This window comes from Artemia franciscana, chromosome 14 (genome assembly GCF_032884065.1).
Source record: "Artemia franciscana chromosome 14, ASM3288406v1, whole genome shotgun sequence".
In the NCBI taxonomy this organism is placed as follows: domain Eukaryota; kingdom Metazoa; phylum Arthropoda; class Branchiopoda; order Anostraca; family Artemiidae; genus Artemia; species Artemia franciscana.
The window spans coordinates 11502725-11523241 of NC_088876.1; the positions used below are offsets into that span (position 1 = coordinate 11502725).

The window sequence follows — 20517 nt, forward strand, 5'->3', positions numbered from 1 at the left end:
TGAAAAAGGAAATTTTATTGAAAGAGACATGAAGTTCAGTGCTACTAGGGGATTGGGTCGGATGACTCCCTGTTCCGTCATTAGCATAAAAAATTATGAAACATCTAAAAAAAAGTTTAAATTGCTAGGAAAAGAGGGGCTTACAAGAAAAAGCCAAACTACAAATTATAAGGGTTGCAATGTATAGAATAATCGTTTTAAAGTTTCCCATAGAATTTTTCCTGTCCCACAGCATCAGAACTAAAAGAAAGAAGTTTCTTTTAAATTTTGATTCATTTTTGTTTCCTCGCAGAAGCAATTTCCAATCCGGCTCACTAATCCCACATTGTAGCACTAAACCAGAACAGGTTCAATAGCAGTGGTGGTAAAAGTTTACAATAATTGAGTAGGAATGCTCATCAGGACTATTTCACTTACACCTAAACATATTGCACAAAAAGAACTTGGGTTGCAGTTCTAGTCATATAGCTTTGTTCCATTCATCACGCAGGCCTTTGATGGCTTCTGGTTTGTTCTTGGCGCCCGTTACTGCAGTGCCAGCCACAATCACGTTTGCTCCAGCCTGAAAATAAGGAAAATGAAATATAAGTGACTCGATTGAGCAAATCAGATTCTAAATTGAGTACCGATATGTATGCAAACATACAATTTACTCAATTGAGCAAATCAGATTCTAAATTGAGTACCGCAATCTGCAAACATAGAGAAAGTTGCTGAAAAAGTTATGTAACTGATTTAGATTACAATGTACCAAGGAACGATAATTTCAGGAACGACGTTGACAAGTCTCCTTTTCTAATTTTTCACGTAAAGAACATTCATGTTAGATTTCGAGACGCCTTCTGATTTCCTAGTTGAGTCATACCTGATAGAGAATTTAAATCAGATTTCAAAATGGTGTATCCCCACCAAGGGCATATACAGAATTAGGGGGAGGGGTACAATAAAAGAAATTTAAAAACCGCATCAAAAATTTGTCCATATGCATTTTTGTTATGTTACGTTTGTGCAAGTCGGACAAAAATTTTGGGTTCCAACCCCGTAACCCTCTGGATACGGCCTTAGTTTCTACACATAATAAAAAAGAGAAACTAATACCCCTCTTCTCCCTTCTTGCGTCCCATAATTGAGCCTTGAATATTAAAACTGAGAGTTTATACACTCTAATTCCCGTAATGCATGCAAATATTTCCTCAATGTTTTTTTTTGGCACTTTGTCTATTTTACCATTGAGCGAACTATGCCCGCACAGACTGGTATTGTCTTCTTCCGAGAATCGCGATCCACTCTAAACCATAGAATTGATCGACTTCATGATTAAATATCGTGACATAGCCCAAAATTATGGAAGAACACAATACTTAATGGCTCATTTCCCTGGAAGATAGAACTACTGAATTAAGATTCCACCAAAAAGTATTTTCAGTCAGAAACTAGCGAAAAGTCAGCCGTTCAATGTGAAGACTTATAGTTGGGATCCTATCTGACTAGAAAAAGAAATCATGGCAAAAAATTAAATTCGAAAAATTATAAAAGTATAATCTCCGCTCTGACTTTAGGTCCCGATGCAAGGTTCAAATCTGCTTATTCACTTTCTAATGTTTAACTTTTGTACTTGAGAGATTCTGTATTGTGAAATCATGTCTTGAAATCGTGATTCTGTATTGTGAAATGTATCGACATATTCTAGTAAGAGTTGAAGGAAAAGAAAATTCATATTACTTTGAAAAGAAATCAGACAGTTTGAGAACACTACAGCAACTGTAGCAAAATCTTGACTAATGCAGGAACTATATGTTTTGAATGGGACAATTCAATCATGGTTGTAGAAGCTTCAGAGGATGCTCATTCAATCGGAAATTGAGAGTTCTAGTCAATTATTATTATTATTTAAGAATTAACGACGCTTCTTGACTAATAAGGTCCCTGCGTCGGCCCTGCAGTGCATTTTTTTAAAGTCGAAAGTGATTTGAAAGTAATTGCCTTTTAACTGCCTACATTTCAAAGTGTCTCCGACTTTATTTGTCACCTTGTCACCCATGCTTGTCACTCTTAAATCTTTAAACAAAAAAAAATTTAAACTAGTATAAAGAGCCCAAATATCATCTGATTGGTATGTTTGATGGTTTGTATGTTTGTATGATTGTTTGTATGTTTGTATGATTGGATCACAAGTTTTTCTTTCGTTTCTCACCGGTCAAACCTACAAATTATTTAGCTTTAAGTGGACTTCTGTTTAATACAATTAATTTCCCTTCATTAACTTTCCTCCATGATGGGTCAAAAATTTTCCCCTTTTCAATCTTAATAATTTAAATCGATGATTCAATTTGAATTTGATAATGCCATCCTGTAATAATTCAAATGGCATTATTTGTAGTTTTTTTGGAAACTAAGACTTAAATCCTCACCACTATAACAGAGCGTGTTTTATCGATTGGATTGATTTGTAATCTCCAACTTTACTTGGCTCTTGAGATATTTAGCAGTTCTTCTGTTTCCCTAAATGTGATATGCTCTCTTTTTTATCTAGTGAGAGAACTCTACTGATACATATAAAGTCTACTGATAGATATACAGAGAGAATTGTTCCATCTAGGGTTAATTACAAAGACTCTCTTGTAGAAAATAAACAATAAAAGTTAAACAAGTGAAATAAAATTAAGCTGAATTACGAATTTAAGCATCCACAAGCTTAATTTATTTCTCAGGATTTATTTTTATCAATTACATTTAGGCATGCCGAAGTTCAAGGTCAAGTTTTTGGAGCGGGGATTTAGCAAAAGTGGCATCAAGCAACTCTCTAGTTTGCTACGAGTAAGCGTAAATACTGACATAAGCTTGTGTTGAGTTTTTTTTCTTTTTCTAATTAAAAGTACATTTGTCTACCGATAACCTAAGTTAGATTGTCTCATTTTCCCAGCTGCTTTACCTAATCCACGAAATTTAGTACTGAATAGAAATTTTAGATGGCCGACATTGTTATTTGCTAGAATCAACATTCCACTTTATTGTCTTATTAAATATAATGTTAGCAGCAAACATTAGCGTCTTGATCAAATATTTCAACTATATGGCAGAGCCAGAAGATGAAAATACTTTACAAAATCAAAAAGACTAACCTGAGCACAGCAGCCAATATTTATATGAGAAACTCCACCGTCTACTTCAATGTCTACATTGGGAAATTGGCTGCGAAGAAATTTTATTTTAGGCATCATGTTCTGCATGAACTTTTGTCCACCAAAACCTGGCTCAACTGTCATTATAAGTACAAGGTCACAAAGATCGACATATTGTATCACATCATCAACTGGCGTATTCGGCTTTATACCAATCCCGACCTGTAAAAAGAATCTATTTATGAGTCTTCTATTTCTCATTATAAAAATTTCTGCATGAGAGTATTCAAAATGATTTTCTTAGAGGAACGATTACATAAAATATGTGATTCGATCCTGAGGTACTTCATCGTAAGTTTAATAAAATGAGTGTACAAATCCTGAAATCAGTGTAAAGTTTAGTGGAATTTAGTGTAAAAAGCACCAAGTCAAAGTACAGAGCAACTAAATCAGTGACCATTACTAGGCTTCCCCTGAATGTAGTTAGCAGATACGGGAAAAAAACTTGCTTTAAATTTCGTTAATTGCATTTTTCGATAAGTGCTTCTTAGTAAACCAATTCTCTATCTGTTTAAATTTTCTAATTTCATTTTGGCTATTTCGTTCGCAAGTACTAGGTTCTATTTTTCCAATGCGGCAAAAATAATTTTTCGTCATCCAGGGAATGAGAGAGATAGGTGATTTTTCTTACCATAACCTATCACTAGCCCTTCTGCAACAGTAAATAATTTTCGTGTTTTTTTTTCCTGCAGTAGACTATATTTTAAAATTCTTGAAGATTTTCAAAATAATATAGGCTATTCCATTCGCAAGAACAGCGGTTTTTTTTAGTACCCTCGTTTTTCCCTCTTTTTGTACAGTAAAATAATTTTGCAAAGGATCTTGACTACTATTGACGAATTCCTGTTGTATTTTATTCAATGCAGACAATTATGCACTTTATGTTCGTTTTCTTCTTTTTTAGAGGAGGAGGATCATCTCTCAAACGTCAACAATCTTGGGGGAATTATTTGCAATTAGCTGGAGCGTTTTTTTCGTGGTTTTCCAGCCCCCCTCCCAAGTAGTGTTTCAAGAAAGAATATAACATCCATGTCTAGCTTGTAAAATTGAAAATTTTAGATACAGACCTTAAAGAATATGTACTAAACATATATTGGTAATTCCCGAAGCACCTTTAATGGAAACATTTTCCACGCCAGACAGTTTCTTCAAAGCGCGTCTTAAACTTTCGGCTACAATGGGTCGTAGTTGACTCTATTAGGTTGCATAAATTGCTGCAGTCGTAATATATTAACACTAGTAATTAGCAATACATTGGCCAATCAACTAATAACCAATTAGCAGTTTGTCAGGCACAAGACCAGGAGTTTCTTTCGCAAGGTGAGAATTCGTCAAAACAAAAATATACAACCAAATTGGTTTCACTACATTTTATCCCCTTTTCTGAACTAACCACTATAATAACTAAATTATTAAATAAACACATTTAATTATTTTTCATTTATTGGATTTAAAAAGTTACTTCTAGTCTCATTCACCCCTCCCCTATAATCCCTGAATGCATCCCAGGGATATCTACAAAACTTCGCGAAGTTTGTTGGTTTTCTTTTTCTTCAATTTACATTATTTGGCATTATGAACAAAGTGTTGATGGGCAATAAGTAAAAGAATAATAAAAAAATCAACAAAATCAGTTAACTTTTATATATTTTCTCGGGCTAATTCCAGGAACTAGCAGGGTAGTAGAGGGATCGTGGCTGAGCAGGAAGGGACTCCGAAAATCTAATAAATAGAAGATCTTCTGAATATATTGAAGTAAGCCTTTTGTTATAAATGTGTCGAGTTAAGAAGAAGGGAAAAACTGCATTATTACTACCAAGTTATATGTAAATATATAAAAAGATGAACAAAAATGTTTAGGACAATATTTCAAAATAATGGAGTTAAGTGGAGGACTCACCCCCTCCTTTGTAAACACCAGGTTTCCTTTGCCCACACAACCCTCCTAAGGAAAATACTCGGTTCTTGGCCCTCCAAAATAAAAATTCAGCTTCAGCTTTAATCCAAATGCTTTTTTATAAATAATGACAGTAGTAAGCGGCAATCAGGTGACAAAAACGAAAACCTGTAGGTGCCATTGAAAAAAAGAAAAATGCAACATTGTTGAACCTATCATACAAGAATAATTCACAACTTTACTTTACCTTATGCAATCTCATGGAGTAAAACTTTGTCCATAAGGTAAGCAGTTCTAAAAAAGAATGGAACTCGGCATTTAATTTTACGATACGAAAGTTTATATTGCAAAACACTAAAGTCAACACAGCAGCAACAAAATACCATTTCTGGATACAATTAATAAATTTCAAAAATAAGTTATTGAACATTTCCTAGAAGACATTTCAGACTTGACCAGAGCATGAATCTTCATCGCCATTTCACATTTTAAAGTTTTGATTACTTAGCCTATGATGATAGTAGTTGTTTTAGACAACGGTTGGATGCTTTTATAGATTTTAATATTAACCAAGTTTGAAACAACTTGTTTCAGAGAGAAGGATTATGTCAACTTCAGGTAGCTTAACACCTTAGCAAAGAAATTTATGAGTGTTGTGTGAAATTCACTAATTTAGTCACTTTTTGTCCCTTCTATTGACAGCTGAAAATAAATTAAAGTTAATTTTCGGTTTCGTTTTCCACGTAGTTTCATAATGTAATGGTAAGTACATCGGACTTTGAATCTAATAATACACGTTCAAGTTTCGCTAGAACCTGTATTGCTAATAGATAGTCAAATATTCCCTGATCGGTGCTAGCCAAAGCAACTAACCAAAATAATGTGTGAAAACTTATGCGAGCGTAGCAGATTTACGGAAATCCCCTACTACTGAGTATACTCATTCAGGCACTAGCTTACTTATATCTTGCCGTATTTAAACATTGAACATGATTTGCACACTAACGAATACCTATAGCTAATGCATTGTCAAATATTGCTCCAATAAGCACTTTCTCTTTTTCTGAATATTATTAACATTTCTATGTTATCTTTTTACATAAAAAAAAAAAAAAAAAAAAAAAAAAAAAAAAAAAAAAAAAAAAAAAAAAAAAAAATGTTATCATTAGAGATGGGTGAGAAGAAAATACACATTTTTTCATATATGTGTATGTATATGTATATATATATATATATATATATATATATATATATATATATATATATATATATATATATATATATATATATATATATATATATGTGTGTATATGTATATGTATATATATATATATATGTATATCTTTTTTTCTATCAGACAAACGTGAATAAATCAAATATTTAAGATTTTAATTTTTACAGTGTAAGATTATAATAATAATATTATATAGTGAAGCTTTTAACCAAATTGAATTATATTAGCCTCGGAACTCGGAACGATTTTTTGAAAGTTAGTAAGTGTAAAAGTCGTTGTTTTCTTTGCAAATATCATTTTGTCCCATGGACTTCTGTTAAGGGTACATTGTATAATAAAAATTTTGCATGCAAGTTACGTGGTAATGTTAATTGTAGAACAACCAATGTAATTTACCTATTAGAATGTAATAAATGCTGCCTACAATATGTGGGGGGAACAACTAATAATATATATAAAAGATTTTCTGGACATAAGACAACAGTTAATAATGAAAAAGTTAATAACTATCTAGTTCAACATTGTAATAATGGTAAATGTTCCATATCAGATATAACTGTCACAATTTTAGAAAATTTAGAATTAGAAAATTTAAATAAAGAAGAGAAGAATAATAGACTACGTAAACAGGAGGATTTCTGGATCCATACTCTTGGTACAGCTTATCCCTTTGGGCTAAATGATCGTGTAGCAAAATATGGTGACATGTCTCATGCTGTTGTTAAATGTATTGATGGTTTTATGGACCATAATTCTTTTACTTGTCCTACTAAACGTAAAAAACGATCGAGAGGACATAGGAAAAATAATAGAAAAAATGAATTAGATGTACATATGCTTTCTATAGATCTATGCCAGCTACTTGAATCTAGGCGTATGATTTCTGTAATAAAATGTCTAAATAATTTATCCAAGAGGAATTTAATCAAACTTTTCTGGATTGTTAAGAATAATACAGCTATTGATTATAATTTTAAAGTAATATGTGATACAATTTGCATTCTAACTAAAACGAAATTTATTTCAAAAAAGAAAAAGTTCGATAAGATTAGTAATAAGGATAACAGATTATAGTTACCTATTAATTTTACTTGTAAGCAGATTGAAGATGTTAATTTACCAGAAATTTTAAATCAGTGGCATGTGAAACAGGCCCTTCCTAGTAATTTGAATTATAATGATGGTCCAGTTTTAACTTATAAATTTTCAAAAACTATTGGGCAAATTATTTTTAATTATAATTTAATACTAAAAAGACTAGATAGTGATATAAATTGGAAACCGGTTTGTAATTGTAAGCAACTTGGCCCATTTGTGAATCCTACTTACAAACATGTTATAACAGGGGACTTGTCAATAATAAAGCAAGATGATCTTCAAATTATAATGAATAAAGGGGTTAATTTCCGTCTTTCTCATCATCTGAAACCATCGAGTGTTCTTGATGGCTTGGAAAATGATTTTGATTTATTTATTGATAAGTGGTGTAAGAAAGAGAATAAAAATAAAGAGAGTTTTCAAAGTTGGAAGAATTTAATTATTCGTAGAATAAGAATTAAAATATATTCTAACTTAAAAAATAGTAACACTAAATCATTATTTTATAATGCGAAGATTAAACAAGCAATTGCTAATCTAAAGAATGAATTTGTAATTGTGCCAGTGGATAAAGCTAATAATAATTTTGCCATAATTTGTCAGAAGCTCTATTGTGATATTTTAAAAAGGGAGTTATGCACAACTAATGTTTACGAAAAGGTAAATATAGAGGATGAGAATTTAATTGAAAAGAATGAAGAAATACTTTTTAAAAATTTTAATATTAAAATACATGACAATGATAAAAAGTTCCCTTTCCTATATTGGACAGTAAAATTTCATAAGAATCCCCCTAAACCACGGTTTATTGCTGGAGCAGCTAAATGTCCAACCCGCATTGCTGCTACTGACCTCTCTTTAATTTTAAAGGAAATTGTAAATAAACTTAAAACCTATTGTTCTGGTATTAAAAAATTTTCGAATTTTAATCCATATTGGAGTGTTAATAATTCACTGCAGGTGATAGATTCTTTAACAATGGTTTCAGCTAAAAGAATTGAGTCTTTCGATTTTGCGACAATGTATACTAATTTATCACTTAATGTAGTGTTTGATAATTTAAAAACTGTTATCAAGAAATCTTTCCTCTTATCTAGTAAAAGGTTCTCAAAAATAGACATTTATAATAAAAAAGCTATATGGACAAATTGCTTTAATACTACAGTTAACTTGAGATGTTACAGCTTGGATATGATTTTTGAGTTATTAGAATTTGTTTTATACAACACTTATATAAGATTTGGGGGTGATTTGTACAAGCAAATTGTGGGAATTCCCATGGGGGGGAATGCCAGCCCATTTATAGATGACTTGTTTTTAAGTCAACTAGAATATAAATATATGATGGATAAGAATAATCCAATTAAATTAAAACATGCTTTGTCAAATAATAAAAGATATTTAGATGATATTTTGGTCTTAAATTGTAAGGATTTCATTGATATTTCTAAAAATATATATCCATCAGATCTTATTCTTGAGCCTAGTCATGGCGCTGGTCATGAAGATCATTTCTTAAATTTAAATATTAATATTTGTGATAATAATAAATTAAGTTTTAAAATGTGTAATAAAACGGATGATTTTGATTTTGAAGTGATTAGTTTCCCATTCCCTGAAAGTAATATACACTCAAATATCACATATTCAGCGTTTTTCTCACAATTACTTCGTTATGCAAGGATTTGTAGTAATTATATTGATTTTTAAAATAGATGTAAAATCTTAAGCCAAAAATTGACATCAAGAGGTTTTTCTGCAAATAAATTAACTTGGCAATTTAAAAAATTTAGTTTTCATTATAACGAACTTTTAAATAAATATCAAAAGAATTATCTAGAAATACTTAAAGAAATTTTCAACTAATTTCGGAGGTTCGAGAAATATTGTCGCAGCGCCATTTATTTTGAATTGTGTTTCTAATTGAGCGGATTTTCTTAAAAATTAGCCACATGGTAAAGATGAATTCTATAATTGTTTAGTTCATTCAGGTTTTTTGCAATGTGTTAATATTTGTAATTTGGTAAAATTTATAATATTTAGTTTACCTATTGTTGCTAAAAAGAGGGATATATTAACAGGATAAGCTTGTTTTGGTTTTACTTGGTTGTTTTACATTTGCTGTTTTTTTTCTTTCATAGGCATGTATTTTTGGGGTGATACCTGAAACGGGGATGCCATGGATATTCTGTGGTAGCCACAACACTGTGCTGGGTAGAGAATTTAAAGTGCCGAAACCCTATATAGGCCAGTGTATTATCCTGATGAGCCCTTATGTTGGGTGTTGCCTCTGAATTATTTGTCTATATTATTTTTTCTATTGTTTGGTAAATGACGACTTATACTTATTGACGACATGACTGCCTGTCCATGGATTATTCTTTATGGTTGATTGTGTATGGCTATGCTGTTTGACCTATGTGATTGTATGGATGAGTAGGGTTAAGGCCTCATTCAAGTGCTGGTCTATATTAATCACTAATTTAGGAAAACAGTCTTCGTCTCTCTTTTTTTTTTTTTTTTTTTTTTTTTTTTTTATTATTTTTTTTTTGTGCTGTTGCATTGGTGATTTCTCTTTTCATGATATGTATTGGTTCTGTCGCAAAAATTCGCAGAAAAATCTTCTTTGAAGTTTCTAGAGATATACATTTTGCTCAGATGTCACAAAAATCAGCAGTGTGAGCTCAGGACAAGTGAACGCAAAATGGGCAAAAATACGCTAAACAAAGTTTTTTTTTTTAAGAGAAAAATAGACAGTGTCGTCTTCCCAACCAAAGCGCCCCTTTTAATAGTGTGCCAGAACTTACCATATATCCAAAAAATATAATGATAACTAAAGCTAAATATACCAATATACCAGTTATTTAGAACGCTATATACAAAGAAATCATACCTTCATACCAGCCTCTTGGATTTTCCTAACCAGTGCTTCTATGTCATTTGTGGCCTCTAAATGGAACGTATACCGATTTACGCCAGCATCTGCCATTGGTTGAACCCACTAAAAATAAGGAAATATTGATAAGTTAGCATTCGTGAGATGGGAGGACACCCTCTTCATTAAAAACGTACATACAAATGTGTAATTTTTGGCTGCTTAGAGGCTAAGAAAACCAAGAGAGATCTTTCACAAAATCAAATCCTGCCATAATAGCTTGACTGAATATCACCCTTTGCCCCAAACCAAAATCCAGCTTTTAAGCTGGGTTATTTGCATTGTGAGAAATGTCAAAGAGAAGGATTGTTGATATTACTAATCTGCATTTTAATAGCATTAAGAATAAACTTATTGTATAAGTACGGTAATGACTAAAGAGAATTCTTTCAGATTCATGAATTTTCTTAAACCAAAACTTTAAGTCTGCAAAAGGAAGGCCCAAATTTGCTTTGAAAAATGTAGGTAGGTTATGCAGAATAGTTAACTTGACAATGGTATTGCTGACATACTTAAGACTCCGTTACCCACCCTAAATTTTAATAAACCCGAAAAGACAAGTTTACAGCGACTTATAGCGATTAATCATTTCAAAGATTTATCGTGTCTAGAAATTTCGGTTTGAGATATATATTACAAAACGAATTAAGGGCAAACTTCGGGATTTTGGAGATTAAATGGAACTTACAGGAAAAACATAGAGCTAAAATTATGGCACCGGAAGGCACTTCAAGCTTAAGAAAAAAAAAATTGGCAAAAAGTGACGTTTTTCAGTACCACCAACTTCCCTCATACAAAATTCTCATACTCTTTGGTGTGCAGATTTTGGGCAAGTTGCGGGTAGTTTAGACTGTGATAGCCATTTTGATATTACAAAACGCTTAGATCAATTTACCTTTTCTGGATGAGACACCATCATATGGGCTTCGAACATGGCGTCAGGTATTTTAGTTCTAAGGCACTTCACAACTGGATGTCCAAACGTTAGGTTCGGCACGAAGTGTCCGTCCATAACATCTAAATGAAGAAAATCTGCACCAGAATCCATGATTTCTTGACATTCCTAAAGACTCAATTTAGCTATAAGTTTTAGAATAACAGGATTTGTGCTAGGATTTACAAGAGAAATACGACACTTAGAGAGATCTTTGAAATTTACACCAAGTCCTCACACTAAAAGAACATACGAAATCTAGCACAACTGGGGGAAGGGGGATATATCAGACATAGTATGGGTTGTATCTGTAAATTTAGTAACATGTGTAAAAATCATGTAAATGGGAGAACTGCGCGTTTTTTTTCCTTTTTTTCTATTCTCCTGTGTTCAACCTTACTAATTCCTCCATTGCAGACTATCCTCTCAGTCTCAACTTTTATTATATAAAATGAGTAAAATTCAGAATCCTCCAATGTGTTTATCGAAAAACTCACTCAACCATGCTTCTTCATGTCTGACTGTCTGAAAATTTACTTTTCTCTTGAAATTGTTTTCATTCAAGTAGAGTAAACATGAATGAGATTCTTTCTCCTTTTGTGATTTACTTTTCTACTTAATCTAGATACAAATCTTGAGATAGCCATTTTGTTCAGTATAGTTGAAAGGTCCATTAACTATGTTTTTGCACAGCCCCTAAAGAAGGGCCACAAGTTATGAAATTCGTCAATTGTTTATATATTATATTTATTATTGATAAGTATACAGACACCCTTCAGGGAGAGATTTTCTGGGGATATCTACTGGGGAAGTTACCCATTGTGATGCAAGTAAATTTTGCAAGGGGGGGAAGTACACATGATGAAATTGTCAATGGGGAAATTTTGCATTTGAAAAACTTTCCATTGGGGGGGGGATTTCTGGAAATAATTTTTCACACAGAGGGGGGATTCTATCATGACCTGAAAACGAGCAGAAATTAAATAGATAACATGTCTTTTTCTCAAATAAAAGTAGCCTATCCTAAGGAGTATGTTTCAATCAGAGACAAGAAATTTTCTGGGTGAAATTCACAGCGAGCATGGATTTGTCCAGGGGTATTCCCGGGGGAGGATTTTTCACCAGCTGAAATTTCTGTGGAGGAATTTTTCAAGGGGATTTTTCATGGAGGAGGAGGTGGATTTCTTGGTATAATTTCAAAACGATACGAAACTAAATAAAAAAACACAATATATTTTTCTCTATTAAAAGTAACGAACAATATTAAAACTTAAAACGAACAGTAATTATTCTATCTATTAGGGGGGGGGAGGTAGTTTCTCCTCAGTACCCCGCTTTTTGCGTTAAAGTTTGACCTTTTGTCCTAATTCTTTAAGAACAATTCCTGAAACGCAAGGATCATTCAATTAGAATCAGAACCTTTTTTCGAAGTGCTGAAAACTTTCGCGTGAAAAATGGGTATTGAGGAGGAGACAGAATCCTCCAATATACCGAATAATGAAAAATATATCACATAATATGATATTACAGTCCTTGACTGCAAAAAGAAAAAGAAAACCAACCAAGGGCACATAGGAAATTGGGGTATTCAAAAACAAAAAAGTTAATTTGCACGATCAATACATTGAAAATCAACTTTATTTATTACTTCTTAATGGACTAGTTTTGCGACATGGCCTTCAAAAATATCGCACACCATTTTGTGTCTCATGGATTTTCAGACATTATTTGAAAAACTGTAAAAAATTAAATAAAAAAATGTGTTTTTTTTAATTGAAAGTAAGGGGCGGGCGGCATCAAAACTTAAAACGAACAGAAATCATTCCGTATGCGAAAGGCGATGCCCCCTCCTCAACACATCGCTCTTTACGCTCAAGTTTTTATTACTTTAACAGGTAGAGTTGTGACAAAAAGTCAAACTTTAACATACAGCCTCAAAATACCAACAGAGAATTAAAACAGCATTTCAATCTTAAAATCAAGTATAAAAGACGGCATTAAACTTTGAAACACAAAGACTGTCCACATTTGTTTCAATAATGAAGAAATTTACAATTCTTATTTTCAAACTTTTTAACTTTTTCGCTCAAAATCCTTCAAATTTCTGCAATTACCTTTAGAATCATTATAGAACTTCTAAAACGATTCTTTGTTAACTTGTGGAAACACATTTGATAATAAAACTGGTAGGCCTACTAACAATATGTTATTAGCGTAGCAGAAACGTAGTTTTAGTACTATTTTCTCTAGCTTCTGACCACGTTCTTATTGTGATATCTTCATGACATAAACATTGGTACAATTTAACTTTTAAAATAAATATCAGTAACGTATAAATTATTGATAATAACTCTATGTTTAAGAAAGTAATTAAGAAAACTCTTTAAGTACACTTAATTTTTAACTATGCTTTTTTTTCTTTGGGCATCAGTTTTGGGGGCTGGAGCTCTCAGAATATTATTATAAAGCATCAATGTGATTGTTTATTTGATATCTTTGCCGTTCTGAATGCAAATAGCGTCCTACTTGGTAATCATGGTTTTGCTATAGCAGTGTATATAATTTCCAAACTGGCTGGACAAATTTTTATTGCTTGGGGTGACTGTTCAGCTGATATTTGTTTAGTTTTCTTTTATTAATTTCCTCGCGCTCCAAGTGACCTTGAGTGATAAGTTTGATGAAACAGATGATTACAAATTTATGAATTTTAGGACTCAGTAGTTTAATTTTCTTATGCTGACAATAAGGTATCTAAGTCGCATTCAATTTATTCTAACATTCAGGTATCTAAGTCATATTAAACTTTTCAAAAAGAAAATCGAGGACTCTTTCTTTTAAACACAACTTTTCAAGTTTGATCATTTACTCTTGAAAGTCGTTAAATAAAAAAAAAAATAAGTTTTTTCGACTGAAAGTATTGAGCAACATTAAAACTTAGTCGAAAAAACTTTGCCGGTACGTCCGGAATCCCCTTCATGGAAATTTATCTTCCCCCATGAAGAATTCCTCCATGGAAAGATCTTCCCACGTAACCCTCTCCCCTCGAACCGCCCCACCAGAAGAAATTCCCCCTTCCCCATCGAACGGGGGAAACAATTCCCCCATTCAAAGAAGCCTTCTCGCGACATTCTAGGACCACTGGGTCGATACGGTCACCCCTGGAAAAAATAAATAGAATAAAAACATGAAAAACATGAGAAAAAAATACAAAATTTCACATGTTTGCAGAAAGGAGCTTGAAACCTCTGCATAAGGGTTCTCTAATATGCTGAATCTGATGCATAAAATTCTGAATCTTTTGATGTATCTATTATTATCGAAATTCCATTTTTAGAGTTTCGGTTACTATTGAGCCGGGTCACTCCTTATTTACAGTTCGTTACTGCGAACTGTTTGATTTGGTGCCAAGAAGGAATCAAGACTTTAAACAATATAGTGAAGATTTAAGGTATAACTGTTTGATATAAAAAAGATTAACAGTTTTGCTATCTGTATGATGATCAATTTTAGATTTCTAAAACAGATGTGACTTTATTCTAGAAAAAAAATCATTATGATAAATCTTGTTTTTTTTTCTTATTAATAGGCGTAACCATGGCATAACTCTGGCAAAAGCTTACGCTTCTTGGGAAACATCCCAATGTAATATAGCTATGAACGCTATCTATTCCAAGAATAAATTCTCAAATTAAAGATTATGTTTGTTTCTCAGTATTTAAGGTAGCATCATGAGAAGATATCGAAACAATTTATCATTACTATAATAAACTGATAAAAGAAATTTATCGTACTTGTGCTAAGTTTGACAAATCCGAATTTAAAATTGAAGGTCCAATGGAAAGTTTCATTTCTGCTTATTAAATCTTAACAATCAGATGGCGTTTTAAGTGTAAAAATATATGAATAGCTAGGTGCATGCTTTCCGGAAAGTAGCCTAATAGAATTTGTGAAACATTAATGTTTTGTTACAAGATAAGCTCAGTGCTTGAAGTTGGAACCCAATGTTTAAACTTTTGCAAAATGCATTTTGTAAGTCAATCATATGGACAATATGTTGTAGACTAAATTAGGCTAATTACAGGCCCAGTGATTGACCTTATAGGCTACTAGGGTACAACTGACAACAACTCACTGCACCGCTATGCCAGCTCATGCAAAATCAGCTTTGCGCTCTTCTCTTCCTTCCCAGTCTGTTCAAAGACCCCCCTCGCTACATCTTTCAAGGAATTTCAAATCTCCCTCACATGTTGCCTTTCAACTCCTCCCACCCTGGAGAGTCTATGAGAGTTTTAATTCCCCGTTTGATTTCATGTTCTTCCATAGTATATGCTTCTTATGACAAAGTTTATTGAAATGATCCAATTAAATTGAGATAGAAAGTTGTCTTTCTTGACTAGACTACTGATTCAATACAGAACCAACTTCTAATCTGATTTCCAGTAAAATTTTAATCCATTGACTTTTTGCTATCTTGGAAAGTTGTTGGGCTAGAGAATTGAAACTTTCAGGGATGTGTCTACAGGCTAAAGTATATCCCAGGAAGTTATTTTGAGATCCCTAACTATACCCCTTCCCCCTCCTCTATATAACACAGTTTTTTGTGTATTACAGCTTATATTTTGGTCAAATTTGATCCTATATTACTATTAAAAGTGTAAATCCTTGCTTACCTTAGAAAAATTCAGCTTTTCACTGTTTTATAAGCTACTATATTCCATAATTACTCATAATTACTTCACCTGCATTGAAAAACAATTATCACCTTTTATGGTATAGTTAAGACTTGCATGTAGGTATTTAAATGCATCCACTGTTTGAAACTCTTATCTTTAAAGGGCTTTTGACAGGGGTAATACAGATAAGACTTTGAACTTTTAAGGGGCGTCTCACTCAAAATTATGATTCGTTTCTACAATTGGGTAAGGTCATTATGTTATATTAATTTGAAAAAATTAGAAAGATGTATTTGTAACTTACAAATGGGTGATCAGATCTTAATGAAGTTTGATATTTAGAAGGATATTGTGTCTCAAAGCTCTTATTTTAAATCCCGACCGGATCTGGTGACATTAGGGGTGACATTTGTTTCCTTGAATAGGAGATATATTCTAAATCTCAGAAGAAAGTTATATTTTCGTCTCAAAGTGCTTCAATTAAACTGATATTTTTGTCTATTCTTTACAACAATCTTTTTATTCTTCTTATTTCTGAAGAGACAAAAAAACTAATAAGAATTGAGAGAAAGAGTCAAACTTTAGCGTAAAGAGTGGGGTATTGAGGAGGGAGCAGCCCCTTTCATGTGCAAATTAATTTCTGTTCATTTTAAGTTTCAATGTCACCCCTTACTTTCAGTTAAAAAAAAACTTTTTTTATTTAATTTCTGAAAGTTTTTGAATCAATGCATGTTTTGATTTTAGCTCTCAGTGAATGAATAATTAAAACGAAATTTGTATATTTATTTCTTTTGCTAAATGGCTTTCTCATAACTTTGATCCAATGATTTTGAGAAAAAACAAATGGTGGAGCAGACCTAGTTGCCCTTCAATGTTTTGGTTACTTAAAAATGCAACTAGCACTTTTAATTTCTTACAAATGTTTTCAGTAATTAGTAAATGATATCAGTAAAAATATGCATATTGTAAAGAGCGAGGTATTAGGAGGAGGTGAACCCCTCTTATGCATAATAATTTCTGTTCGTTTTAAGTTTTAATGCTGCTCCTTTCTTTTAGTTGAAGATACTTTTTCATATTTATTTTTTCAATGTTTTTTTCAATCTCCATGGAAAGATCCTCCAACATATCTCCCTCTTCTCAACCCTCCCCCCAACCAAAAAATCACCCTGAAAACGTCTGTACACTTTCCAATAACCATTGCTACATGGAAGCACTGGTCAAATTTTCTTCCGTCATGACAAATTCCTCCATGGAAAGTTCTCCCTGTATAGCTTTGATATTCTCTTCTACCATAAGTGGGGATGTAATCTCTCACTTCCCTCCATGTCCGTTCTATATTTTGGGTATGGGCACCTGTTGTAGGGTCAACAAAATTTAGGTTGTGATTGACACACAAATGCTGAAAGCCATGGTGGGCAGAAATTAGCAACTGCTATCTTTATGTTTCTCTGACTCTTAAAGCTCATGGGACGTAGGGAAATACATTTTGCTACTTCCCTAATTTCCACGAATTTGGTATTTTTTTTCAATGAAAAGCAGTTTTATTTTACATTTATCGGATAAACATCAAATCTGGTATGTAAGAGCAATACATTTTTGATACCAATAGTTATATCAAAAGAATGGCATTTTAATGCTGATTTTAAATATATAAGTTTCATCAAGATTAGTCTTACCCATCAAAAGTTACGAGCCTGAAAAAACTTTAGAAAAAACTTTTTAGAAAAACTGGGGAAACATCTTAACAAAAATCACACATCAGATTCAGTGTATCAGAGAACCTTGTTGTGAAAGTTTCAAGCCCCAATCTATAAAAACGTGGAATTTCGCATTTTTTGCCAGAAGACAAATCACAGATGCATGTTTATTTGTTTTTTTTTCCCAGGGGTGATCATATCGACTCAGTGGTCCCATTATGTCGCGAAAGGGCTCATTCTAACGGAAATGATAATTTCTAACACCCTGTTTAAGTGACCAAAAAATTGGAGGGCACCTAGGCCCCCTCCCACGGTCATTTTCTCCCAAATTCACAGGATCAAAATTCTGAGATAGCCATTTTATTCACCACAGTCGAAAAACCCAATAACTATGTCTTTGAGGACGACTTATTCCCCTCCAGTCCCCGTGGGAGGGGCTGCAAGTTACAATCTTTGACCTGTGTGTACATATAGTAATGGTTACTAAGAAGTGTACAGACGTTTTCAGGGGGATTTTTTTGGTTTGGGGGGGATATTTGAGGGGGAGGGTTACCGGGGAGGATTTTTCCATGGACGAACTTCTCATGGGGGAAGAGACTTTCAATGGAGGGGGCGCAGGATTTTCTAGCGTTGTTTAAAAAAAAACAATGAAAAAATAAACATGAAAAGTTTTTTTTTTTCTACTGAAAGTAAGAAGCAGCATTAAAACTTAAAACGAACAGAAATTATTACGCATCTGAGGGGTCTACCTCCTCGTAATACCTCGCTCTTTACGCTAAAGCATTTTTAGTAATTTCAACTATTTATTCTACGGCCTTTGTGATTCAGGGGTCATTCTTAAGGAATTGGGAAAAATTTAAGCTTTAATATCCAGAGCGAGGTATCAACGATGGGTGAGCCCCCTCATATACGCAATAAAAACATACGAATATTGAAGTTCGCTACGTAATTTAATTCATAAGTTCCGTATATTTTTTACTTATGAAAACGTTCGTAAAAAGTTAAAAGTTATAGTTGCCTTTTTAAGTAATCAAAAAATAGGAGGGCAACTAGGTCTCCTCCCTCGCTCCTTTTTTCTCAAAATCTTCCGATTAAAACTGAAAAGGCCATTTAGCCCCAAAAAATTAATATGCAAATTTCGTTTTAATTATTTATGTGTGGAGAGCCAAGATCAAACCATGCATTAATTCAAAGACGTCCAGAAATTAAACAAAAAAACGATTTTTTTTAAAATCAAAGTAAAGAGCGACATTAAAACTTGAAACGAACAGAAATTACTCCGCATATGAAAGGGGCTTTTCTTCCTCAACGCCCCACTCTTTACGCTAAAGTTTGACTCTTTCTCTTAACTCTACATTTTAAAACAGTAAAAAACCTTAGCGTAAAGAGCGGAGCGTTGAGGAGAAAAAGCCCCTTTCATATATGGAGTAATTTCTGATTGTTCTAAGTTTTAATGTTGCTCCTTACTTTCACTTAAAAAAACTTTTTTTTTTGTTTAATTGTAGATAGGAGCTTGAAACTACAGTAGGATTCTCTGATACGCTGAATCTGGTGGTGTAAATTTCATTAAGGTTCTATGATTTTTATGGGTTGTTTCCTCCTCACCTGTGCTTCCAAACTTAAGTCTCTAGCCGGCAATCCTTCAATTCGTCGCAATCCAAGTTTCCAGTCACGACCCGGTAGGGCAACGGGGAGGAATTTACGGGGTTCTGCTCCGCCTCAAGGTTTGTTGCTTGACCTAAATCTCTTGACTTGTCTAGTTCTTCACCGTACTGCATTATTAGGTATTTTGGATATTTACATCTACCAAGCTCCAAATACTTTTTACAAAGGCGCTGTCTATGTGTGGTAACACTTTTAAGATGTATACCTTGCTTTGATTTAATTTTCCCCATGATTTCGGCTTTGTGTGCACAACTTTACTTAAGGCTCCTGACTATTTCTCATTTCTAGGTTTCTTCATTGCATTGAAATAATTTATGAAAATTTCACACTCTATTAACAAGCAGCTGATTATACCAGCTTGTCATTTTGGTCTCTGGGGGGTATTATCGGCGATCTGAAAAGATTCTTTCTGGCAACCGACTTGTAAAAATTTCAGGTAGCTGAAAATATTCTAGGGGACTGTTAGAAAACAGGAAAATAAATCAAAAAATGGTTCCAATCATCTTACATGTTATTGTCTTCTGCTCATGATAGTACCGATTTTGTTCTAAAAGCAATATCCTTTATCGAGTACACTTGTGAAAAAGACCTAGACATTTTCTAAGATTTCTAAGCAATTAGAGGAAATAGAGCAAAATCCTTTCAAACATTTTGTAGCATCTTCAAGAAGCTATGGCCTGATATTAAAAGCGGCATCTTCCGCCAATGAATACTTGAGTACTTTTTAAATATAAATTTTCAATTTAACACGGGATTTTCGAGTTCCATCAGTTCACTTAATCACGGCCTCCGACCACCCATTTCGAAGATAAAGATACCTCACTTTTCACGTCTTCCAAGATTTCTGGTTTCCCCATCCAACTCCCCTCAATGTCACTGGATCTGGTTGGGATTTAAAATAAGAGCTCTGAAGCACAAGATCCTTCTAAATATCAAAGCTATATGGGGAGAACTTTCCATGTAGGAATTTGTCATGGCGGAAGAAAATTTGACCAGTGCTTACATATAGCAATGGAGAACTTTCCATGGAGGAATTTATCATGGCGGAAGAAAATTTGACCAGTGCTTACATATAGCACTGGTTATTGGAAAGTGTACAGACGTTTTCAGGGGGATTTTTTGGTTGGGGGGAGGGTTGAGAAGAGGGAGATATGTTGGAGGATCTTTCCATGGAGGAATTTGTCATTTGTTGATTTTTTTCT

General features: G+C 33.1%; 2 protein-coding genes across 5 annotated transcripts in view; one reads left to right on the forward strand and one right to left on the reverse strand.

Annotated features, from left to right (window-relative positions):
- Positions 1–20517, reverse strand: part of LOC136035313 (ribulose-phosphate 3-epimerase-like) — a 22195-nt gene continuing 1678 nt past the window's right edge. For 3 of the 4 annotated variants that reach the window (XM_065717022.1, XM_065717023.1, XM_065717024.1), the window contains exons 2-5: positions 11242–11409; positions 10305–10412; positions 3123–3344; positions 1–562 (exon numbers count right to left, since the gene is read on the reverse strand). In XM_065717022.1, coding sequence (XP_065573094.1) covers positions 461–562; positions 3123–3344; positions 10305–10412; positions 11242–11409 — 600 coding nt within the window. In that variant the 3' untranslated portion in view covers positions 1–460. Of the gene's footprint in view, positions 563–3122; positions 3345–10304; positions 10413–11241; positions 11410–15071; positions 15188–20517 lie in introns of those variants that run through there. The other variant, XM_065717021.1, reaches the window with a different exon arrangement.
- LOC136035311 (methionyl-tRNA formyltransferase, mitochondrial-like) overlaps positions 15172–20517 on the forward strand; it is a 21326-nt gene continuing 15980 nt past the window's right edge. The window contains exon 1 of the mRNA XM_065717019.1: positions 15172–15309. Within this exon, the coding sequence (XP_065573091.1) occupies positions 15282–15309 (28 nt within the window). The 5' untranslated portion in view covers positions 15172–15281. The remainder of the gene's footprint in view (positions 15310–20517) is intronic.